The 27207-nt window shown below is 37.6% G+C and overlaps 1 protein-coding gene across 1 annotated transcript in view; it reads right to left on the bottom strand.

Annotated features, from left to right (window-relative positions):
• The window catches only part of ITGA4 (integrin subunit alpha 4), an 81360-nt gene that overhangs the window by 21104 nt on the left and 33049 nt on the right, over nt 1-27207 (bottom strand). The window contains exons 11-17 of the mRNA XM_047722332.1: nt 25100-25194; nt 23805-23895; nt 23169-23214; nt 22392-22546; nt 19706-19860; nt 8547-8696; nt 6182-6258 (exon numbers count right to left, since the gene is read on the bottom strand). Coding sequence (XP_047578288.1) covers nt 6182-6258; nt 8547-8696; nt 19706-19860; nt 22392-22546; nt 23169-23214; nt 23805-23895; nt 25100-25194 — 769 coding nt within the window. The remainder of the gene's footprint in view (nt 1-6181; nt 6259-8546; nt 8697-19705; nt 19861-22391; nt 22547-23168; nt 23215-23804; nt 23896-25099; nt 25195-27207) is intronic.

The raw sequence follows: 27207 nt of genomic DNA, 5'->3' as shown, positions 1-27207 counted from the left end.
GCCTACAAGCCTGTGTGAAATGGTGCCTTTTTGCTACTGACTTCAGAGAAAAAGAAAGTACTGGAAAATGCTCATCAACTAAGATACGTCAGTTAACTAACATTTAAGGAGACTGCATTTGAATAAAGGCAGACTCCTGGAGGTCCCAAGGAGTAGAGCCGGAGGCAGAAGGCAGTACTCCCTTGCTGTTGCAGAAGAGAGGCCCCTCGTTCAGCTTCAGGGAATGAATTATGATTGCTCTACAATAATTCATGGATGAGCTTGTGACAAGGTCCTGTAAATCAGAGTAAGAGGTCTGCTAAGGTGATTCCCTTCCTCGAAGGCAGCCTCGAGGGGACACAGAATTTTGCTTTTACCCTTTTTCTTTGGTTGGCAACCTTGATGCTGCTACAGTCTTTGGGGGATGATGAGGGAAAAGCCAAGAAAACTGGGAGGATAACCATGCATGTCCAGATTTTGGTAGCTGCCTATTAAGCCTGTAGCCACCTCCTGCTTATTACGCAAAAACAATTAAGCGCCTTTATTATTTAAGTTACAATTCATCAAGTATTGTCACCTGCAGTTAAAAGCAGTCCTAACGGGGCACCTGGGTGGCTCAGTCAGTTAAGTGGCTGCTTTCAGCTCAGGTCATGATCCCAGAATCCTGGGATCGAGCCCCACATTGTGCTCCCTGCTCAGCAGGGAGCCTACTTCTGTCTCTCCCTCTGCCTGCTGCTCCTCCTGCTTGTGTTCTCTGTCAAAAAATTAAATAAAATCTTAAAAAAAAAAAAAAAAAAGCAGTCCTAACATAATGAACGCACTTGCTCAGGAAAAGCCTACATCGCTTACCCAGGATGCATGACTGCGGTAGAGAAGGGAAGCAGTGTCATCTAGATCAGTCATTAATATGAAAGACTTGGGGGCTCCTGGGTGGCTCAGTGGGTTAAGCCTCTGCCTTCGGCTCGGGTCATGATCTCAGGGTCCTGGGATGGAGCCCCGCATCAGGCTCTCTGCTCAGCAGGGAGCCTGCTTCTCCCCCTCTCTCTCTGCCTGCCTCTCTGCCTGCTTGTGATCTCTCTCTCTCTGTCAAATAAATAATAAATAAATCTTTAAAAAAAATATGAAAGACTTGATTTTAAACTGTCTACGTGATGGCTAATACCTGCTACTGTATTTGTAATCTGGATAAAAATCATATTTGCTCATCTTCATTTTGTCGTGCAAACTCATATGATCGGGGTGACTGTCCTGAGAATTTAGACCTCTGGTTAGAAGCCTCAAGTTAATGAGCACATGAGACAGTGTGTGTGTGCGCTACCTGGATTGCTGTGGGCACTCTGTTATGGCAGTTCTCAGAAACTCCTGCTCTTTGCTGTGGAAATGCATTTACCGAAAGCGGGTGCTCGGAGGCACCTCAATGCCCTCCGTGCCAGAGGGGTTATGGTCGGGAGAATGGGCCGCAAGCGCATTGCCATGCTTACTATTCCTGAGCAGTGAGAGAGGACCTCCGTGTGGGAGAGGTACAGTTTGGTCTGACAGGTGACAATTTATCACAAGACACAGCACTTTGTCGGAACCCCTCACTGGGGGCCTAAGGATCGATGAAAAGAGCTTTCATGTGAAAACTCCTCAAATCAGGATCATTTACCTAACAGAGATGGCCTGTAACTTTCCTTGTTGATGCAAAAGATGGGGAACTTACACCTTTTACTGGCATCCATGCCACTTCAAACCTCATGAAATGTCCAACCACCAACCCAGTCCATCAGCGGCTTTCTTGGGACAGAAAGAAACCTTCAACTCCAGAGAAACCACCAGTCCACATGCAGAAAATGCCAAGGATTCAGTGGCAGTATTTCATGTTAAGGCCATTTTTTTTTTTTAAATCATGATCTACCCATATCCCAATAACGATGTTACCAGAAATAACTTCTACAAACCTTCATGTATTTCAAGCTTTGTGCTATGCACTTGGTTTGCAGTATTGCATTTTATCTTTGAAGCATCCTTATAGAGTAGGTATGATTTTATCGTCTGATCAATGAGGAAAGAGGTTTACAGAGGTGAAAAGGCTTCTCTAAAAAGGCCATTCAGCTAGTAAATGGTAGATAAACTTTAACCAGATTAGCTTGACTAGATCTGAAACTCTTCACCACCACCGCATTGCTTCCCAGATTTTAGTTTGATAAAAACCACTCATAGCCCTTTTAATACTGCATATTCCTGGCCTGGTGCCCATAGATTCTGATTCGGATGTTCTGGGGCCTAGAAAACTGTATTTCTATTAAGCATTCCAGGTGATTCTCATGAAAGTGACAAAGCCCACACCTTCAGAGATGCTGCCTTCCCCACCACTGGCTGCCATTTAAAATCGTAATGGATTTGACAAACGTCAAGAAATATTATCACTTCAAAGTAAAAAAAAAAAAAAAAAAAGTAGGTAACAATTTCTTATTGTGAGAAAATATGTACTGAATACAAATAAATTATTTCATATCTTATTAAGATGTATTTTCATTCTTCAGGAAAGAACTTAGTGTTCTTAGTAATATTTTCATATAAATGTCACTGTCCCATTTTTTCATAGGTCAGTGTGGTTGCAGAGAAAGACGACAAAGTGGACAGTGGGAGTGTCTGATTTAAAAAAATGAAAACACTACTTATTTATAGCTTAGATAAGCTTTCACCCATGCAGCTCTTCTTATCAGAGGCCCATGACAGCAAAAACACCTAGGAAACTAAGAATTTGAGGAAGAAAATAAATACATGAATGGGGAGGCTGTAAATTATTCATCTAATAACTCAACAAAGGCCCCACATTACATGCTGGGATACAAGGTAGTTAGTAGTCATTGTTTTTGGACTCTCTGAGCAGCCAATCTGGATAATTTAAGTATAAAGTCCAATTATAAATCAAATAGGTTAGGGCTTCTTGGCCCTCAACTGTGGATGCTCAAGGCTATATTGGTATTGCCTAAGTGAAAAGAATTAATTTATTCTCTGCCATATGTGATCCCACCCCAGCAGGGTACTCAACACTGTTTGTCAACCTTTTTACTCATTCCTATCCCATTTATCTTAACAGCTATTTTGAATCTTTTCCCATTCCCTTCAAGTTCCCAAGTCTGTCCTCAAAGCCCTCACTTTCCATATACTAACTTGCTTTTTATCCTGGCCATCCCCGATTTCTCTGTATTTCCCTTCCTGCCACTTTGAGATTTCTTAATTTTTGTCAAGCACCTTTTTCTTAGCTCAAGATAAAGACAATCTTAACTTCTCTCCAAAGCTAACTCCTCCACCCGCGTATGATCCCATTTTATGCTGTTTCCTAAGGACCTTGTTCTATTCTCAGCAAACAACTATCAGTCACCTATAGCACTCCAGGCTCTGTATTAGTCACTGGGAACGCTCAGATGAAAAGACAGAAATTTATCTTGCTGCAGCTCACAGGACAGTGTGGAGACAGACAGCAAGAGTGGTGAGCGTAAATGCAATGGAACCAGGGTCACAGGACTTGTGTTCCTGTAGCTGGAGACAAAGAAAAACAGCTGGGATTTATAAGACAAATGAGAGTTAATCAGATAAGTAGGAGGAAGAAAAAGATACAGAGGCTTGAGAATGCGTGGTCAAACAAGTATTCTGCCATTCATGGAAAAAAGTCCCGTGGCATGGTTGATATTTTAAGTTTTAGTGAGCTCTTGGAACCCCGTTATCAGAATGTATGTTAGAAAGCTCACAGGGGCGCCTGGGTGGCTCAGTGGGTTAAGCCTCTGCCTTCGGCTCAGGTCATGATCCCAGGGCCCTGGGATTGAGCCCCGCATCGGGCTCTCTGCTCAGTGGGGAGCCTGCCCCCCCCCCCCCGCCCCGCCTGCCTCTCTGCCTACTTGTGATCTCTGTCTGTCAAATAAATAAATAAAATCTTTAAAAAAAAGAAGAAAGAAAGCTCACACTCTGGAAATACCACAGTCGAGGATTTAGAATAATATAAAATCAGAGGTCAGAAGCCCAAAGAGTGGGAAAGGTTGGTGACCCAGAAGGATATTGAGTATCTGGTTTGGAGCAAGAATGGTAGAGAGGGGGAGAGGAATAGAGAGGGGGCAGGCTGGGGAGAGAAGCATGATATATAAAATACACCTGTAGGTGGTAGTATTACAGAACTTAGTAATTTACTGTACCTCAGGGATAAGAAAGAGAAAAATGCAGGTTGAACTCCAGGTTGTTGGCTTTGGCGACTAATGGTTGTGTCATCGGTGGATAGTGACTGGGCACCCAAGAGGACAGGACAGTTGCATGTGTGGGTGTGAAACTTGGATACGGATCTGAGCATCAGCAGTGTAGACAGGCCAGGTGAGGTCACAGCTGTGGGCACGATCACTCAGGGAAAACAGGGGGGTGTGAGAAAGGGGTGAGAGGACAGGTTAGGAAGCCAAGAGAGCCAAAATCAAAGATCCTCAAATGACAAGTGAGAAAGAGCTAGAGAATTTGGAGGGGAACCCGAGTTTGATGGCCACGTGGAACTTAAAGCAAAAGACGTGCAAAAGGTGAAGTGAGCAGCTGCCAGGTGCTTCAGAGGAGAGAGAGAGTTCTGACAGAGTCTGAAAAGTGCTCCAGGCTTCAAGTACATTTCCCTCTTCAATTTAGTTTTTACTCTGCCTTTGACCCTCACATGTGTTTGTGTCGTCCCATGATTAAATAAATAACGAATTTCATCACCACATAGAAATTTTTCAGTTGAACCTACTCGTCCCCAGTATATTCTTTTTCCCTTTGAACTCAGACTCTCCCTTGGCTACTACTGCAGTGAAATTTCCATCTTAAAAGTTGCCAGGAACATCCTTTTCTCACCCACCAGTCACATTTTCAATGCTAGTTACAATGACCTTTCCCCAGGCATTGTGCGATCTGAGCTCTCTATAAAATTTTACAATATGAAGTCCCTTTTTCTGTATTTTCCACTGGCTCTTTCACTATGGATTTGCTTGTCTTAGTTCTCTGGGGATACCTTTACAGTTTCCCCCAGGGACTCCCTATTCTTGTGAAGATTGTTAAATAAAACTGTCCCCTCCCCAACTTGATCCCTCATTCTTTCCTCTGTGAAATTCTCATTTCCACACATTCCCCACCCCCGGTCCCCTCATGCTCACAAATCGCTAATGTGTAGACGACTTCCAAACAATCCTGAACTAGATTTTCAAGTGGAAAGCTGCATGTAGAAATCCCACCAAATTCAACATGTCCCAATTTAAGCTTGTTTCCTTTTCATCTCCGCCTCCCCAAAATAATTTCCCATTTTCCTGTCCTGTCACTGATGTCTCCATCCCCTCTTACTTCCTGCATGCAATCAGCCCTCAACCTCACTATGGATTCTCTCTCTCTGGTCCTCATTTTCACATCTTCCCTCTAGTATGCAGACCAATTTCAAAACAGGGTATTTAGACATGATACATTTGATAAAATTGCAGTTGGTTTATTTCCCATGATAAAATAGTAACAGCAGCCAACATTCATCTAATTTTCACTATATGCTAGGTAAGCACTATTCTTTGCATGATACATGGATTATCTCTTTACTATTTCTTCTTCTATGAATTTAGACAAGCAAGATGGTTTATTCCCTTTTAAATGTTTTCATATACATTTAGGGATTTCTTTTGTACATCAGTCTGACTTACGTTACCAGTTTTTGGATGATAAAAAACCTAAGGATTATATGTTAGTGAACACTAGCTCATTTTGCCACCAAAACTCTATTAATAGGCACTTAAACGTGTCTAAAACATAATAACAGTCGTGATAGCTCAAGGCACAACTAAATCCTGAAATATCTTCTGAGCAGTCAGTAAAAGATTAAAATATGCTTTATAAAATCTTGGTGCTCACATATTCTCATTGTTCAAAAACTGGTCACCTCTGAGTATTTATGTTCTGTGAGTGACAAATAGATTACTTAATCTCTGGGCGCCTGGGTGGCTCAGTGGGTTAAGCCGCTGCCTTCAGCTCAGGTCATGATCTCAGGGTCCTGGGATCGAGTCCCGCATCGGGCTCTCTGCTCAGCAGGGAGCCTGCTTCCTCCTCTCTCTCTCTGCCCCAATTCTTTGAATGCTGCTAATCCCTAAGGAATAGTTCTTAGTCCTTTTCTCTTTAGAACCCACAAGCACACACCCATTGCCCATCTTGATGAGTAACAGTAAATTATACTTACTTAAAAAATCCAAATCTCGCAGAAACCTGTAAATCAGCTGAACAATTTTCATGGGCACAAAATCTTGCAAAGTTTATCTGGAAATAAAACATAACAGTATTTTTTTTTAAAGATTTTATTTATTTATTTGACAGAGAGAAATCACAAGTAGACAGAGAGGCAGGCAGAGAGAGAGAGGAGGAAGCAGGCTCCCTGCTGAGCAGAAAGCCCGATGTGGGGCTCGAACCCAGGACCTGGGATCATGACCTGAGCCGAAGGCAGCGGCTTAACCCACTGAGCCACCCAGGCGCCCCCATAACAGTATTTTTAATGGTAATTCAACAATTTGGGATACCTCTATTCTTAAGCATAAGACATCTATGACTTATTTTGCCACTTTTGAATTAGTCACAGGTTCAAATGACAACTGTAGGGCTAAAGCAACTGATTCTGCCAACAGGTAAACTGAAAGCCTAAATTTGTTTAATGGAAAACATTATTGCTTCTTTTATAAATTGTTATGGAAAAAAATGAGTTTAATAAAACAGATAAAGTTTTAGAGGTAAGTGTTTAAAATCTGTGCCGCCAAGATGTTCATTGTTGAGTTCCTTTCAATTTTCTGGTGCTACAGTTTGATCCCACTTATTACAAATAAACATGGCACTTACTTTTCACAGATGTAGGACAATGGGCTTATATTTATTGAAAACAGTAAAATGTAGAAATTTAGAAATTTTACTCTGAGGACACACTGAACATAGTAATAGTTGACACTCAGGGTTCTAGAATTTATTTAACTCAGATCATTTTAATAGGACCCAGAGATTCTCAGAGGTACACGGGAAAACCTGAGGTATAAGATAAAGAAAAGAGAGGAGAGAGAGAAAAAGGAAGTTGAGAGGAACAGGTGAAAAGGGAGAGATGCTAAGAGAAATCTAGAAAGACAGGGAAGGAACTAGGTTCATTAAATGGGTAATGACTAGCATGTTGTCAAATAGCACATCCGACCACAGACTACCTCAACCTGGTGAAGCAGAAGGGAAGTGTAAATCTTTCTCTAAATGATTAGGTAAACATGATTTTTTTCCCTATCACTCTTACTTGTAAAGCATGGTGCTCTAAAAACCAAAAGGTAGAATTTTATTCTAATGTAACTACATGTTGCCAGGTTTGGGCTTATGTACTTAAAACACTGTGGTTTTCATTATTAAACGTAGTTAAGAATAGTTGATATTGACAACTAAAGTTCAACAGAAGGGTGAAAACACTGACTTCCACAGATCTACCATAGATATATTCATAAGGGTATCTAGTGTTCTAGAGAATCATGAGTGTCAGCCCAAATTGCTTCAAGTGACTTAGTAGCAATTTGTCTAGACAGGATATGAACTAGCCCTTTGAGTGTCCCTTCTGCCTTCTACATTCCTTGTGCCATGAGCAAATACTTTTTTTTCTTTTTTTTTTTGGATTTTATTTATTTATTTGACAGAGAGAGAGAGAGAGAGATCACAATAGGCAGAGAGGTGGGCGGGGGGGTGGGGAGCAGGAAGAGGGTGGGGGTGGGGTCTTCTGGATCCCAGGACCCTGGGATCATGACCTGAGCCCAAGGCAGAGGCTTAACCCACTGAGCCACCCAGGCACCCCTAGCAAATGCTTTTAATGAATGTTTTTACCATGCCCTCAAACATCTTGTTGACTAGGTCTTTGTGTTCTTGGACAGGAAAGGTCCAAACAACTGGACTCCTGGGAGTAAGCGCACTGCCAGTGAAATGGAGGTATTTCGGAATACATTAGAAAAGGCTGTGCGCTGGTTAGAATGTCAGATCCATCTCAAAATGCAATGGATCCTGGGACGTGGCTGCAAAGCCTGTAGTTGAATTTGAAAGAGAAATTGTTGTATAACAGAAATACTTATGTTTATAAATGAGTAAAAGCCAGCAAGGGAATTTGCCTACTGAGATATGAATGGATCTGGGTAGAGTGAATGAGAGGGAGACAAAATGAGAGAGAAGGAGTCAGAAAATGAAAAAGGGGAAAAGAAACCTCATGAATGTGACTCACTGTCATTATGAGCACTCCCTACCAATTTATTTTCCTCATGGGCAAGGAATCAAGGAAAGAAGATTAACATCTCATGTATATGGGAAGCTATTGCTGGGACTAAATGCATATTTTAAAATATTCAGTTCAATATCCTAAAGGAAATATAAAAAATAAAGAAAAATGGAAAACAAGACATACCATAAATCTTTTTATATTAAAAAATTCATAAAAAATTTTAAAGAAATCAGAAAGATAACTCATTTCCCTGGAATTAGGCAATGTTTCAAAAAAATTACTTTAGTTACATGCACATCACGTTTCGAATAAAGGAAAATATTCTTACTGTTTTTTCAATTATGTCTTTTTCTTTCTTCTGCTGGAGAATTGGCTGAAGTGGTGGGAACTCTTCTGCATTTCGTTTACTGATGACATGATGCCCAAGGTGATAAGCAGCTTCAATCCGAACTGGGGTGAGGATGTCCCGCACATCTTTCTAAGGAAATTTAAAGCCTTAAGTTAGAAATAACAACAAGTATGTAAATAAAAACATACATAGAAAGTTCCTCCATCCCTGCATTAAAGTCAAACAACATGGAAAATAAAGTATTTGCCTTTTCCTCCAAATTGTTAAAATACACTGAGTGTGTATATTTTTTCACATTACAAAAAGCATGTATGTTTATTAGAAAAAATACAAAAAGAGCATAAAATTAAACATATCCAGTCTGTGGTATAGTTTTATATTTGGACATATAGTCTTTGATTTGGATATTTTCTATGCATACTTTTTATCAATTGACATAAGCATTTTCCATTATGAACTCTTTGTAAATCACTTCAAAATACTAATCAGCATTTTATTCTGTTTAATATTTCCCTGTAGTAAACTTGTAGAAATAGGGTATCTCAATTTATTCTAGTTTCTTTTTATATGTCTCAGTAACATTTTAATTCAATTTGATTCATTTGATTTCATATTTACTATGAAATGTATCTATTTTTCTATGATTTATGGAGCTTTTCTAATTATATTTTTAAGAAGGTTATAAATAATATGTGGAAAAGTTATTTGTTTTATAGATTTAATCTTTTATCCTAGTCACTTCACTGAATTTTATTAGTTGTTACAACTTTTCTAAGTTTATTGTGCTTTTACACTTCACAAAGAAAATTCTTGGATTATTTATCAATCACAGAGGAATTTTACCCATCTGGGATCCATTCTGATTTCCATTCTGCATGACATTCTTTTAAATTTAATATCTTACACTAATTTTTATACAGCATTTCTCATTCATAATCTTATTTATATGTGGTCAAAAAGCCTTTTAGAATGATTTCTTAAAAGACTTTATTTATTTGAGACAGAGATAGCAAGAGAGAGCACAAGTGGGGAGAAGAGGGAGAAGCAGGCTCCCTGCTAAGCATGCAGGGCTCCATCCCAGGACCCTGGGATCACGACCAGAGCAGAAAGCAGCTGCTTAACCAACTGAGCCACCCAGGCACCCCTTTTTTGGATGATTTTAAAATTTATTTTATTCTGCCCCCAGAGAAACCGCTCTTGAGTTCATTACACTCATTGTCAATTCACATATTTTAATCTGAGTTTCCACGTGCAGGCATTATTTTTCTCTTTTAAAAATATCTTCCCATGTACTTAAAGATTATTTGATTATTCACCAGCCTCCTACTGCAGAATATACCACATAGTGTCAAAATTGTTTGCTAACATACATATATACACAAACAGTAAAATAGCTGGCAGGAAAGTAACTTTGAAAGCGGTTGTTCTCGAATCTCATGCCTTTGTGGGGGAAAAAGTCAGTAATGCATAAAACATGGTACCTCTTAGAAAGCACTTTCCCGGCCCTCTCTAGACAGAAATGAGATTTTCAAAGTGTACTGAACAAAACAGACACCTTTATTTTTCTCATTGTCTAAGTAGGTGGGCAAGTAAGATTTTACTGATGAAGTAATCTATGAGGATTTATATCAGAAATCAGGAGACAAATTTCATGAAATAAGACATGTTGATGGCAAATCTATGAAACAAGTATCTTAAGCGCCACAAAAATTAAATGGAGAAATAATCTCGGGATTTGAGAAGGCAGTTAACAATCAGTAAAGACTATCTACTTGGAGCTATGCAGTTTTTTCTTTTAATACTAGAATTATTACTATACTTTGATGTGTGAGCTTTACATCACAGTTTGACCCTACCTTTCAAATACCCATTTCAATCTACAGGTTATTCTCATTTTATTTATATATTTGTTTGTTTTTAAGTAATCTCTATGCACAACGTGGGACTCGAACTCACAAACCCTGAAATCAAGAGTCACATAGTCTACCAATTGAGACACCCAGGCACCCTGGTTCCTATTTTAAAAAGGAAATTCAACTAAGTTCCTTTTGACCATTTAAAGAGACTCAAGTGTTTGCACCAGGGCTAGACATATTACCTTAAACCATAACTGAGGTTTATGTTTATTCAATTCCTGAGTAGATCCATGATTTTGTCATTAACAGAGCTCCTAGTAAGTAACATTAGTGGCCCAGATTTTTATTACCTACAGATATTTCAAGATTGGAATATGGCTTAAACATTAGTGCCTAACAGCAAATAAGGAACAGATAGTTTGTAAAGCTCATCAATTAGTAATCCCTAACGGGTATGGGAAAAATGCCTGTAATACAGATGACGGCTATGATGTAGCAGCTTGATAAAAATCAATGAAGTAAATTAATCATGATGATCTATTACATAAAAGACTACATCTACTCTATCTTTATGTAAATAAAGATGTAATTTTTTTCTTTTTACAATATTTATAACTATCAATATATGTATATAGTGGCTAAGAGCAAGTGGTCTGTAGGTACAGAGGTTCCAATCTCAGGTGCAACACTTACTAACAACTTGGACAAATTACTTCATCTGTCTATGGCTTAGTTACCTCATCTGAAAAATGGAAAGAAAGACAATCTTATGATACCTGTATCTACTGCTATGAGAATTCAGTGGCATGAGGTTTGCAAAATACTTAGCATAACACTTGGCACTTAAGAGTTCGATAGATGTTAGATATTGACTTATTATATATATGCTGCTTCAAAATATAGCTACACCAACCAATCAAGAAATTAATGAATTTCAGTTTCTAATAAGAAAAGCAGGTGAACAATTGGAAGGAATAAAAAAAAAATAGAAAAGAAAATCAGACCATTGCCAGTCAATGAGTATTAAGTAGGAAATGAGTTAGATACCAAGTATTAGACTTGCATTAATTAGCTAGTACCTGGAAGATTTGGAGCATGAATCAGAGTATGCAAGATCTCTTAGTACTTTTCCATTCTTATACATGGAGATGATTTTATTAAAGTACTTGATAAGTGATCATCTCAACATGAAACTTGGACCGTATAGGAATGCTGCAAATCAGGGCCCAAATCCCAAGTTATCAACTTGTGAAAATGGAACAGCTTGAAGCCCTGAGTATTACAATAGCAAGCTTGATTAAATTATTCCCTAGGTATAGGAGCTAGACAGCCACTGATTGTCCCTCCACATGTCCACTGTTTTAATTCTTCTCAACAAGCTTGCTTTGACCAAATCGCATGTTATCTAATTCATACTAATTTTCCACAAGGTCTTCTCTACATCTGGTGTATATTACTTTCATTATCCTAATTAGCTATTAATTATGCTTTTCTCACAATATATAAAATGTACGTGCACTCTTGCAAGAACTGTATTTGACAGATATTCACACTTATTTAACTTTAACAGCTCCACCTAAGACAAAGGCTAGAATATCAAAAATGTCTTGAAATGACTAATTAAGTATTTGGGAGGGAAAAAGTAGATTTGCTTAAAATTCTTCATTTGGATGGGCATGTGCTATCTATATTAAAAATAATGAAGATTCCATGCCACATTTTTATGGACAATTACATAAAATAGGGCAACCCACAAGCGTGCAAATGAGCACATGTCTGAAATTACACAAAGTCCACCTTCTTGTTTGACTTTTACAGAAATTCGTATTTATGGCCACTCGAGGACTGAGCCATAGGCCCGTGTCTTCCTCTTGTGTGTATGCAATAAAAAACCCAAAGGGTGGAGCCAGAAATGTTTACAAAGTTTACTGAATGAGAAAGGACAATGAGGTATAGACATTGCAATGTATCTATGCATGGGTCTGCTGTGTGGAAAGAAGACTTTGGGGATACAAAACCGAAAGTCTATACCTCTGTCACAATCCATAATAACCCAGAAATCCACACGCAGTGTGGGGGATGAGCATTCTGATGGATGTATACACAAGTACAGAAGAAGGAGGGCCACCAATCTACAGTCAAAAGAAGATGAGAAGGTCTTAGGAGAATTTTAAGCAAGGAATATAATCAGGTTTATGATTTTGAAATACCCCTCTGTTACAAATGTAGGAAATGGGTTGGGGAGGGAGAAGGAAAGGCAGAGGCACAGACTGCAACTGAAGCCAGCACCACCACTTGTGACGATAACTGCTCTAGCTAGTCAGCTTGGTTCAGGGAGTGGAGAATGGTCTGGCACTACCAACACCTTGAGGAAAGACAGCACCCCCAAAGCAGGTGCTAGAACTATAACACCAATACAACATTCTCAGCTTTTCCTTTATAGAATTCTTTAAACAGCACTGAGAACACATCATCTATAAATTTTAAAAATATTTATTGATTTCTACCTCATGTAATGAGTCAGATTATCTTTAAGGAAGAATACAAACATGCAAAAAGTAGTATTCTGTCTTCAAAGATCTTGCAAACTAGCAAAGAATTAACATATGCTGGAATAATGGATCCAATTCTTGACTACCATAACATCAGAATAGTTGCATAGGTTGGTTGTACTTAGATTTTCAGCAGAAATGTATGCATATATGGATCAGTTCATAGTCTGCTGTGTAGACTGAGCTATGTACTTGTACAGCTGAATAACATAAACAAATAAATAAAATATAATTTTACTAATCAAACATATATTCATTTCCTGGAAGTTATTTTTTAAAAAGACGGGCTTTAGAAGTTACCTAAAACTTACATAACAAAATAAAATTTCTTGATTTCAGAAATCCAAATATCTAGAAATCTGAGAAATCAAGGGAAAGAATGAACTAATCTACTGTATATGCAGGCAGGTTGATTTCATAATTACACAACATGCTAAGGCCACTGAACTCACTGGATCTCTGAATATCAATGCAGACAGGCATTCCTGGTCTGATGACTAAGCTATGTATTTCTAGCTTTTACTGGAAATGTTGCAAGCAGGGTGAGAATCTTGTTACTTTATTTGTTGTCCCACTTTACCACCCCTTCTTCTCTTCTCAAACATCAGTGAATATTTTGATGTAGAGATTCCAACAAGATCAACCAAAAAAATCTCTATAAAAGCCTTAAGCGAAGTCTCAGTCCACCATAGCTACTCCAACATTCCTAAAAACCACTACCAATTGTTAATTGAGTTTCCCTAAATCAAAGCAGCCTCAAAATTATCCCTTGTTCTAAGAACTTGTACTAAGAAATCACTAAGATCTAATCAAGTTGTATATATGAATACAGCAAAGACAGAGATTCATTGTCACATATGTATATGGATAAGAAAACATTTTCATAGTGGGAAAAGTGACATCTAATAGAAAAGCATTTCAGTAGATAAAACACTATAAAGGTGTAAAAAACTAAACATTTCCACTGGAAGAACACTATGAAAGGGAACAATTTCAAAGGTAGAGGCAATCACATAATAAAGGAAGTAGATTAATCATTTATGAAACCATTATGGAGGTTAAAACACAAAAGGTGTAAAAATCAATTTTATGTACAAAAATCAGTCGAGGAACTCACAAAAAAGGATGCAAAATATAACATTATATACATACAATGTGGAGGATGGGGTAAAAATGTAGTGCTTTTAGATTGGGTTTAAATTTAAATGACCAACAACTTAATAGAGATTGTTATATACTTAGGATGTTATGTATGATCCTCATGGTAACTGCAAATCAAACACCTATAACAGATACACAAAAATTAAGAAACAAAAACCCAAGTGTAACACTAAAGAAGGCCATCAAACCTTAAGGGGAGAGATCAAGAGAAGAAAGGAGCAGAGAACCATAAAAACAACCATAAAACAAATAATAGATGGCAATAAATACATACCCAACAATAATTACTTTAATGTAAATGGACTAAATGCTTCAAAGGACACAGGGTGACTGAATGGATTAAAATAACTAGACCCAGCTATATGCTATATATGAGAGACTCACTTCAGACCTAAAGATACATGCAGACTGAAAAACAAAGGGGTAAAAAACATATACATATATGCAAGTGAAAAAAAAAAGCTACAGTAGCAATCCTTCCATCAGACAAAATAGACTTTAAAACAAAGATCGTAGCAAGAAACAAAGAAGGCACTATATAAAGTGAAAATCCAACAAGAAGATAAAACAATTGTATCTATGTACCCAACAATGGAAGCACGAAAATACATAAGGCAATTATTAACACATAAAAAGGGAGAAACTAATAGGAATACAGTAATAGCAGGGGACTTTAACACCCCATGTATATCACTGGACAGATCATCCAAACACAGTATCAACAAGGAAATAGTGGTTTCAATGACACATTAGACTAGATGGACCTAACAGATACATATAGAACATTCCATACAAAATCAGTAGAATATACATTGTTTACAAGTGCACATGGAACCTTTTCCAGGTGACATCACATGTTAGGTCACAAAACAAGTCTCAATAAATTTAATAAGACTGAAATCATATGATGCATCTTTGTGGACCACAAGAATATGAAACCAGAAATCAGTTACAAGAAAACTGAAAAAAATGCAAACACATGGAGGCTAAATAACATGGTACTAAATAATGAATGGGTAAACCAAGACATCAAAGAGGAAATAAAATACATGGAAACAAATGAAAATGAAAACACAATGGTCCAAAATATTTAGGATGCAGCAAAAGCAGTTCTAAGAGTGAAATTTTATAGTAATACAGACATACCTCAAGAAACAAGAAAAACACTCAAGCAAACACCTAAAGGAGCTAGAAGAACAAGAACAAACAAAACCCAACACTAGTAGAAGGAAGGAAATAATAAAGATGAGAGCTCAAGCAAATGAAATAAAGACTAAAAAACACAAAACAATAGAAAAGATAAAGAGCTGGTTCTTTGAAAAGGTCAACAAACCTGGTAAATCTCTAGGCCAGGCTCACCAAGAAAAAAATGAGAGAAGACCAAAATAAAATCAGAAATGAAAAAGGAGAAACCACTGATACCACAAAAATATAAAGGATTGTTAAGAGAATATTATGATAAAATTATATGCCAAGAAATCAAACATAGAAGAAAGGGACAAATTCCTAGAAACATGTAATATTCCAAGACTGAATCAGAAAGAAATAGAAAATTTGCACAGACTGATTACTAGCAGAGAAATTGAATCAGTAATCAAAGAACTCCAACCAAAAGTCCAGGACCAGAGGATTTCATGATGAATTTTACCCAGCATTTAAAGAAAAGTTAATACCTATTCTTCTCAAACTATTCCAAAAAATAGAAGAGGAAGTAAAACTTCCAAATTCATTCTATGAGGCCAGCATTAGCCTGATACCAAGACCAAAGAAAGACACTACAAAAAAGAAAATTACTGGCCAGTTTCCCTGATTAACACAGATGCAAAAATCTTCAACAAAATATTAGCAAACCAAATTCTGAGTAATACATTAAAAAAACCATTTACCAAAATGAAGTGGTAAATTTTTATTGCAGAGATGCAATGGTGGTTCAATATTCACAAACCAACCAGTGTGGTAAATCGAATAAATAATTAATGGATAAAAACTACATGATCATCTCAACAGGTGCAGAAAAAAGGCTTCTGACAAAGTACAACATTCACTCATGATAAAAACTCCCAAAAAAGTAGATTTAAAGGTAACATACCTCAAGATTATAAATGACATATCAAAAAAAACCCACAGCTAAAATTACACCCAATGGTGAAAAACTGTAAGCTTTTACTCTAAGAACAGGAACAAAACAAGGATGCCTACTCTCACCACCTTTACTCAACATAGTATGAGAAGTCCTACCCAGCAATCAGACAAGGAAAAGAAATAAAAGGCATCCACATTGGTAAGGAAAAAGTAAAACTTCCACTATTTGCATATGAAATAATTCTATATAGAGAACACTCTAAAGATTCTACAAAAAACTACTAGAATTGGGATCAAGCACTACATTGGGCTCCCTGCTCAGCCAGAAGCCTACTTCTTCCTCTCTTTCTGCTGCTGCCCCTGCCTGTGCTCTCTTGCTCTCACTGTCAAATAAATAAAATCTTTAAAAAAAAACCCCATAAAAGATAGGGCTAGAATCAGAATCTTAATATTGTGAGAGTGGCTAGAATCAAAAAATTAAGAAATGACAAGTATGGGCAAGGATGTAGAGAAAAAGGAACTGTTGTGTACTGTTGGTGGGGATGCAAACTGGTTCAGTCATTGTGGTAAACGGTGTGGAGGTTCCTTGAAAAGTTAAAAATAGGATTACCCTATGATCCAGTAATTCCATTACTGGGTATCAACTCAAAGAAAATGAAAACACTAATTCAAAAAAATATATACCCCTACTACCGCAGCATTATTAACAACAACCAAGACAGGAAAGCAACCCAAGTGTTTACTGATAGATAAAGATATCATGTACACACACACACACACACACACACACACACACACACACACACACACAGGAATATTACTAAGCCATAAAAAAGAACGAGATCCTGCCATTTATAACAACATGGATGATCCTAGAGAGTATAATGTTAAAGAAAATAAGTCCAAGAAAGACAAATGTCATACAATTTCACTCATTTATGGATTTTAAGAAAGAAAACAAAGAAAAGAGAAACAAAAAAATAGACTCAAGTAAAGAGAATAGAGAGAGGGAAGCTGGGAGCATGGGTGCAACAGATAAAGGGGATTAAGGGGACACTTATCTTCTGAGCACCGAGTAATATATGGAACTGTTGATGCAACAGATAAAGGGGATTAAAGGGACACTGAGCACCGAGTAATATATGGAACTGTTGAATCACTATACGGTACACCTGAAACAATTTAACACTGTAGGTTAACTACTTGGGAGTTAAAATTTAAAAAAGAATACACTTATCGTGATGGGCACTAATGTATAAAATTGTTAATTGTTATATTCAACATCTAAAACTAATATAACACTGTATGTTAACTGTACTTCAATAAATAAAACGCACCCTTCATTTCTTTCCCAGCACTCCACAATTTCCTGTACACTGCACTTTTTCCTTTTTCAATCACCCTTACCCTCTAAAACGCTGTAAAATTTACATATTTACCACATGGTTTGTCTCACTCCATTCTACTGTCAACTCAATGAAGGTAGTGATCTTTTTATATTGCATTCACTGCTACACCCAAGTGTTTCAAGGGAACCTGATGCAACACTGGTACTCAAATACCTACGGAATTAATCATGTGGACAGAGACTTAGAGCTTCACTGGTATGACCAATGGGAACAACCACACAAGGAAAGTGTGCCCAGCTGGCAGGCAGAGAGCCCTGAGATGCGGTGGCCATGGGCCTGGCTACGTAATCACCAACCCTACCTCATTTCACTGTAAAGGAAGCTGAAGCACAGTATTCCTTAACTCTCCTGATACTTGGCACGTTTTATGGAACAAAGGGACAATCCAGGCATCCTGACCACTGCTCATCTTTTCTACGATCATTAAGAAGGCAGAAAAGTATCAGTTTCTGTCCCATTCTTCTGGACTGGAGAAGTTTAACAGTGTTCATGTTTCTGAACAGCTTCAGCTACCACACTGGTGGGGTGGAAAATGTACTCAGAGTATTCCCGTATCTTTCTACATAACAACTAGAGCTGTTTTCATTTTAATAATGACCTCAATTACCTTAAAAAAACAAACAAACAAACACCTCACTCTATACCAATCCCAGAAGTAAATGCCTTTGTTTGGCATTGACAGTATGGTCGAAAAGTCAATGGCTGTGACCTGGGACCATGATACCAGGGTAACACTACAAGTATGTGTCGACAACACAGACCTCTGCTAACCTGTGCTTTGCAGTGCAAGTCATTCTGATGAGAATGTACAATTTTGTGGAATCCTTACTTGTTAGAACAACGCCAAGAAACACAGGACTAAAGAAGTCAGGTCAATTTCTAGTTAGCGATACAAATTCAACACAATAGGTTTCTTTGTGAATGTCTAATGTTGGCCCTTTTACTGCCTTGAAAATGGTCTCAACGATAGTGTCCAAGATTGACTAACCTAAGTAAAATCACAGCTATAGGGGATTTAAAAACAACAACAACAACAACAACAAAACCTTCTTTAATCCCTACCATATAAATAATGGTTATATTAGTAATATTATATACTTCTGGCTCTCAACCATCTAATAGATTTATTCTAATGCTATAATAAAAACTGTTAAGGGAAATGAGGAAACAACACAGGGATTATTACTTAGCATTTAATAGTGTTAGAATCTTGATGCTTGTTTGCATTTGCTTGGAAAGAAGTATCTCAGGGAAAATTAAGTTCTAAACTGAGGCTACCATTTGAAATCCCAGAAAGGGCTCCTGGGAATAGTTTGGCTTTTTTGTGACAATAGATTTTCTGATGAAGTACACCATTCCCTAATAGAAAAGACCTGGCACTGCTTCATATGAGGAAAAAAAAAAAAAATTGACAAGGCAAGGAACAGGACGATCAGTTGGGAATGAGTGCTTTAATAAAAGGAACATGAAATTGGCTGTGCTTTGGCAGGACGGATCCCCAGACATCCTGAAAGCCATTGTCCTAGCCTGCAGATGATCCCCATCAGGCTGCAACTGCGCAAGTTCCCACTGACATCATGGACAATGCTGGCACAGAGACAAAGACCACATCCAAAAGCGGTCATGGTGGATTCTACTTCCCTAGAGTCACATGAGAAACAAACCAACTTCCCCGCCTCCTCTCTCACCACCCCCGCAAAACCCTACCAGGGTAACAGGCATGAGGCTCAGCAGTGCCACTCAGCATGTACATTTCTCGGGAAGTGTATAAACAGGGATGTGGACAAAGCAATCGTGGGAAGGAAAAGGCCAATCTTTAAAAAAGAGTGATGCAGTCAAGTGTGATAAATGTGAAATAAGGACGATGCAAAAAGTGGACTCAGAATGATCCAGGTCCCAGGACTGTCGAACATTTTAACTCTGGAACAACAAACACGTCAGCTAGTTCAGCCAGAGGGGTGGGGATCACACTTGCTTATAACCACATTTTATAAAAGGATACCGATGCAATAAGATTTCTACTACAGTGATAATACTGAAGTTTACATATTCATTCATAAAAAAGGAGGTTACATTACCCGCAGAAATGCTTGATGTGTTCTGCAGTTAGCTACTCTGCTTGACACTTTTATGCTGCCTGTGATCACATCAGACGTTCCATTAGAAGAAAAGTAGAATCTTGACGGAGAGTCTATCTTCCGGTTCACATCCAGACTCATGTTATAAAACAAAACTGCAAAATGTAGAAAGAATAGCAATCAATATAATCACCGAAAAGCATTATTATTTTTGAACTGAAAATAGTCAAAATTATATCCAACACTGGAAATAAAGTCTCTTCATTAAATGTCTTTTAAAAAATAAACTAAAATATGGAAGAGGAAACAATTTAAAAAATTACAAATTGCTAAAATTGTAATAAAGATTTATAAGCTTCTCTCTAGGTTTCTACTTTTAACTATTAACATCTTTAGTTATTTACTTAATTTTCCGACATACAAATATTTCAAAACTACAATACTAAAACTGTGACTACCAATAAAAGTTCTGGGTAAAGTTTCAGATTTCTCTGGAGTCCTTTTGTCCTTAGAATATCCAACTAAGGACGCATAGGCAGAACACAGCACTCAAAGCCCACTTGAGATTATTCTACCTTGTGTGGTTACGGAACTAATTTTGTATACGGTTAGGTTCATTTCTTTCTGTTTGTTCCTAATTTGAGGGGTTGCTATTTACTATTATTTTTTTAAATGTAATGTAAACAAATGGTTCAAAAGTCAAACCTATATAAAACAGCTGAAAGAGGTCTCCTTTTCCAGCCCCAGACCCTGATTAGTATCCTCTGTGTTTTTATTGGTTTCCAGTTTGACCTTCCGGTGTTGATTTGGGCAAAATACAGACATTCTCTCAATATTCTGGCAGCCCGGTAAGATGTACTCCAAATCTGACACAGTACATAATCATCTGCTAATGAATATCCTCAATTAGCAAAATAAGTCAAATTAACAAGCAACCAAGAAAATTCCAAGCCAGATATTACCAAGAAAGTCAGAGACATTTTTTAAATCTATTAGGGTTCTTTGCAAAACAAGCTACAACTAATAGTCTGCTGAGAGGTCACTCATACAGAAGCAATAACTCAGAAATGGTATTTTTAAGGATTTCTGGAATTCCTGAAGCTTTCATTCACATTTTAGAAGTAATGTACTCTTCTAGAAGGATTCTGTCTACTTACTTCAAGGAAACTAAGTCTAAAACCTATCTTACTCCTACAAATTTCAAATAAATCTTTAACCTTCCTTTTATTTAGAAAGTGAATAACGAAGTCCAAATCAATTGGCCTCAAAATTACAACAGCGGAGATCCAGTGCCTCAGAGTGGAGCTGCAATGGAGTCAGCTACCTACAATTCATCACCGTAAGTTCACACAAAAAGTAAATTAAAAAAACAAAAAAGTGAATAAAAACCCACTCCAAGTGACAAAACATACTGGTTTTATGAAACATGCTTACCACATGAAGTATTTCTCCCAAGGACTCATTTTATGCAACAGTAAAGCTTGTATTTGTAACAGTGCTGGGATTATTTATGCATTTCATATATTTGTTTAACCATTTTTAAAAATGTCTCATCACAATGGAACTGGTGGTACGACAAGCACTGATTTTGCATAAAGGGAAACAGTGGTATCTGTTTAAGGTGTATTGACTGTGTTACTGGGGCCATACTCTGACACTGCCACTTCTTGGATCTGTAACCCTAGATTAAAGTTTTGCCCATTGTCCTACCACCATGGCTCTAGCCAGGACTTCTGCAGTGCACTATTCAACAGGAGTCTGATCTTAAGTAGATATACTAAGCTCATTCTGTACTTTTCATTACAGGCCAATTAAGGCTGAGACCTCTGAAACTATGTATCCATCATTTAGCTCAGGATTTGTGCCCTGCCCTTCATGATGTTTAGTTGATGAGAGCCTACAGGGTCACAATCAACTCGATAGGTCTTGTGTGACTCATGAACTTTAGATATTATTAACATCCAAATAATAAACCCAGGTATGCTTCTCTCCTACCACTGGCTAGTTTCATTTGTTATTCTATTATTAGCTTAAGTATAACATAAGTAGGCGTGTAACCTGCTAGAAAAAATGCAATATTCACCAAGACATGAATCTGTGATTTGACAGTAACCACAATTTTGCGTGAGCCATCTCAATGCTACTTTCTCCAGAGCAGATAACTGAGAGCTACCTGTGTAAAGGGAAAAGGACAGGACTCTCAGGAGTGGACAGTCACAGAAAATCCTTAAGAGATGTGTGTTATTTATGGAAATTAGAATCGGGGTCTAGATTTCAAATATGCTTCTTCAATTACTCAAAGGATAAAATACAAAGACAAGAATCGTCTCCCTCTCTGGGCTTCCAACTGAAGTCAGCTCCAGCTATAAAAGGAGCCCAATTAAATGGTGGAGAAGCTGTGGGAATGTTCTTTCTTTTCTAAGGATATATTACCTATGAAGCTGAGTTTAGCTCACCCTAATATAGCAAGTGATACTCCTGCTTTTCTTGTTGTAACTTCTAGACAATTATAGCCTCCTACGGAGCCCCACTCATTGGTAAGAACAACATGAGAACTCAAAAGATGAGGCAGAAAGGTGTACTGGCCTCTAGGGCAAGACACGGAGGGCTCAGAAGAGGACCACGAGACAAGTGAGCAGAGCGCACACTCAGGGTAAATCCTGTAAGGATTTACACTTACACTTACCAATATAACCTGGAACCTCTTTGCCCTTGTATGAGAAACAGAGTGTTAGATCCATGCACACAGAAGGCAATCCATTTTCAACACAGTCAAAATTTGTTCTATTTACTGATTCAGGATGGTTTAAGGAAGCTTTGACAATCACTACAGGTCTTGTCCTAAGAAGGAAATAAAATTAACAATATTAACTGCAGAATTATTTTTCCTTAAGAAAAAAACTGCATGGGGCACCTGGGTGGCTCAGTGGGTTAAGCCTCTGCCTTCGGCTCAGGTCATGATCTCAGGGTCCTGAGATCGATCCCCGCATTGGGCTCTCTGCTCAGCAGGGAGCCTGCTTCCCCCTCTCTCTCTGCCTGGCACTCTGCCTACTTGTGATCTCTCTCTCTCTGTCAAATACATAAATAAAAGTAAAAAAAAAAAAAGTGGAGGCAAAATACATAAAAAAAAAACCAACAACTGCATGTGTTTTGTCAGCTGCCATTGTCCAAGTAACTTCATAAAATTGCTTTATTAATACTATGTGCATAAATGCTCAATTACATTTCTGGGCATGAATCAAGAGAAATTTTCATTTAAATGCTGAAAAATGTTGACTTTGCCTGACGATTTGTTTGATTATAATACCCTGTAAGGTGGAAGGAGTATTCTAAAGTGCGATGAAATTTCAGAATACCAAAAAAAAAAGCATTATGAGGTCACCACCACTGCTGATTTTAAAAATTGCCTATCATTTACAATTAGGTTCAATTGTCATTAAGCAGTGAAATGCATCAACCTTACCTTAGCAACACAGCAGAATCAGACCGAAAAGCACCAACTGCCACATCTAGAGGAGGAAAAACAATAGATTAATGAACATCATTAGTCAAAGAGAATTGTTTTTCATCCATAAATACTTAACTACATATCACCTTTTGACTGTATCAAATACTATTTACAGAAAAATTAATTAGAAAGATATACATACATCTTAGGACTCATTCCACATTTGTCTGAGTCTATTCATTTATAATAATATTCACCCCTTTACTATATAAACAAACTTTATGATAAAAATAGGATATAAAAAGATAAGCTTACTAAAAATTCCATTTTTAAACTACAAACATTCATTCAGGAATCTCCTCTCAAAGTACAAAAAAAAAAAAGCCTTTCTTTTTAGCATCTTATGTTTGATTTATTTCCATGGGTGCTTTTCATTTTCTCAAGAACAAAGAATAAAATGTCAAGTAACAGTGTGAAGCTGAGAAACTATTTGATCATTTCTGACCCATCTTGAATCCAAGAGCTTTAAAAATGAAGGAAATAAATTACCAGTAAATTAGAGCTTTTCTATACCAGTTTTCTGTACTTTGCAATAAAGCAACATCCACAATAGAACTCGTTTCAATTTATGAAGTACAATTTTATACTCACCTACATATCCATTATTATCTGCATCAATTTGTCCAGATATAGACTGTCCAAACATACTTAATGAATCGCTGATTTGAAGTCCTTCAATTCTCTGAAAAATAGGTAAGTTGAGTAGGAAGCAGTTTTTGAGCACCTAGTATCTCAGAGAAGCAATGATTTCGTTATATAATGAGCCTTAAAACACCCAGATACATTTTGTAACAAAATGCATTCAAGTCAAATACATGCATCAAAGAGCAACAAAAGTTTCCAGCTTGAACTGGACAGGTGACGTCTACTCTGTGACTAGAGAAAAAAAAAATCACTTTGTGACTAGAAAAAAAAAAATCACAAAGAGAAAATCATATAGTACAGATCTTCTTAAACAGTCTTGACTCCCTCTCCCCAGTCTCCTTTCAGGCTCTGTATTTATCTCCCAGATGAACATGAATAACCAAACAAGTAATTTGGAAAAGGAGACGTGCATAATCACTGAGTGGAGCCTACTACTCAGGCTTATGATGAAAGTCTCCCTATTGAGCCAAACTGTTTCCTAGCACACGACAACTGAAGTCAGACATGTGTTTCCTATTCCATAGGTCTAACTTCACATCCAGATACTGATTTCCATGTATCAGCCTGGTATCCATGCTAAGAAAATCAGTAATTTTTACTAGACAAGTATAGATTTTTCATGTTGAATACGGAGAACCATTTGCTGATTTTTGCTCCCTCAAAAGTTACAGTATTAGCTAATATTTCCCTAAAAGTGTCTCTAGAAAATCTTTTCTGCATGAGTATGGAGTGTTTTCTATGCACTGAAATGGCCTGATTTGTTAAAAGACAAAAGTGAGGTCGGAATTAGATCAGGGAACTTTATTAGAAGCTCCCATCTTGAGCTGTGCCCTGAAAGGAACACAGCAACATGTGCTCGCTCTCCCAGTGGGATGAGACCTCCCTGAAACATGGGGCTTTAGGCACCAGGCAAGACAGCTCATTAAAGCCACATGGGCTTATTCAAAACAGGACAGATACCATCTCAAACATAAATTTGCAGAATGCAAAGAAAATCTTCAGTAGATTAAAAACAAATGAGAATGGATGTAACCAAACTCTTAGTTATGGAAAAAAGTGATTCCAAAGAGTTATTAATGACCTTCAAAATGAGACCACCTACTGTTATTATAAGATAAGGGTGAAATAGAATATATTAAATACTCAAAAGAACAAATTAAGAAAAATAAATCCACATTAACCCTGGAAGTTTCAGAAACTATTTATTATCAGGGCTTCCTTTGGAAACAGTAGTATTCTACCTGTGAGAACACTGGCGAGATTCCATCTGCTCGGCCGTTGTAAATATAAATAGCACCTCGCAAGTCATCTTCTTGCGGAGCTCCAATAGCGACATCTATTCCAGAATTTCAATGGCAGAAAAAAATTAATTCTTAGTACAAAGAATGCAACTCCAAAAACTAACTTTCATACTTAATTCATATCACATAAGAAAATTCCTTATCAGGGTGCCTGGGTGGCTCAGTCGTTAAGTGTCTGCCTTAGGCTCAGGTCATGATCCCAGAGTCTTGGGATAGAACAACACCCCCACCCCCAATCTGGTTTCCCTGCTCAGCAGGAAGACTGCTTCTCCTTCTCCCACTCCCCTTGCCTGTGTTCTCCCTCTCGCTGTGTCTCTGTCAAATAAATAAAATCCCTAAAAACAAAAAAATAAAATACTTTATCCAAAAAAAAAAATACTTTCCTCACTAGACAGAAAAAACTATCACAAAACACAGTATCATCAGAACAACACATAGGACTGGGCAGAATCATCAGTGCATGGAAGCAGCAGAGAGAAAGGGTCTGAGAGGCCCTCTAACGGGATGGTTAAGGGCGTGGGTTCTCCAGCAGAACCACCAAAGCCTGACCAGCCCACTACCCGCTCTACCCACCCCCCCAAACCCGCCCCCAGGGACCGTTTCCTAACCTCACTGTGTCTCTAGTCTCTGATCCCTCACCTATAGCATGTGATCATAAGAGAAAAACTCACCCTCAGCATAGGACAACCCCAGCACATAAATTATCATCTGTGAATATTATAACCCTAAGATTCTCTATTTTGAGTTCTGGGTTCTACTTTATCTGCAACATCACTTCTAAATCCCTGTTCTAATGAAAGTAATTAAGATATTTTTTAAGGATATCTGTATTTACACACGTACATGCAAACTCGATTTTGGAAAGCGAATCTGTTCTGTAAAGTAATGACTACATCACTTTTATGACAAGGAATTCATGTCAGATTATGATGCCAGGAGAAAAAATAAAGAGTTAATTGAGTGACATAAGCAAGAGAAAACAAACTATGAATGACATGGTTTCTTAAGGGCAATAAATATATAACACCCAGGAGAAATATAATATTTTATGGTTGCAAGAGCATTTCACTAGTGTTACAAGGTATTAGGTCTATTTATTTGGGTATATTCATGTAATAAGTTCTTATTACTTCAATAGAAACCTAAAATAGAGAAAGTTTACTTTCATAAAGTCAATATTTACTAGTTTGTCAAATTTAAAACTTTTAACAACTACAGTGGTCATTTCTGACTGCTATTTCAATGAGAATAAAAACCTTCCTTAAATATAGTTCTATGCCAAATGCTGTACAATTAAAAAAGAAAATCTTTTCTAAGTAAGCTCCATGACCAGTTTGGGGCTTGAAACTTACCACTCTGAGATCAAGAGTCATATGCTCTACCAATTGAGCTTCTTGAAGATTTTAAGTAATCTATATACCCAAAGTGGGGTTCGAACCTACAACCCTAAGATCAAGAGTCACATGTCTTACTAGCTAAGCCAGCCAGGTGCTCCAAATGCTATACTATTCTAATATCAAAAAGCAAATGATAGACATACCTTATGTTTATTGTTTAGACATAGTAAGGCTGCTCTCTTGATCTGTGCAAGTTATTTTAAATTCTCATATACAACTATACCCATTCATTGACTTATAATTCACTGATAATTACTATATTCTAGGCATTTTCCAGGCACTGGTCATACAAGGGGTACCATGAACAGGAACTATAGTCTTGCAGGGAAGAAGGGAGGTAAAACCAGAATAAAAACACCACATATGAGATGGTGGTGGAAATGAGGGAAGGCTTCGCATAGAAGAGGAAGCCCAGGCTGAGACCCAGGTATTGACCAGTGAAAGTTGGGTGAAGGCAGTTTAGACAGAGGCAGCAGGCACATAATGGCAAGTGACAAAGGGGCAATATGGCACCCATGAACAATGGCGGTGAGTTTGAAATACATGGAGCCACATATGCACAGACTAACTACTCACAGGAACATCAGAGGAAGGAGCAGAAAGGGAGAGAGAGAGAAGGGGAGAAGAAGAGGGAGGTAAGGAAAGGAGTTT

Source organism: Lutra lutra, chromosome 3, assembly GCF_902655055.1.
Source record: "Lutra lutra chromosome 3, mLutLut1.2, whole genome shotgun sequence".
NCBI lineage: Eukaryota > Metazoa > Chordata > Mammalia > Carnivora > Mustelidae > Lutra > Lutra lutra.
The sequence above is the reverse complement of the archived record's forward strand: the minus strand, read 5'-3'. Positions and strand labels throughout refer to the sequence as shown.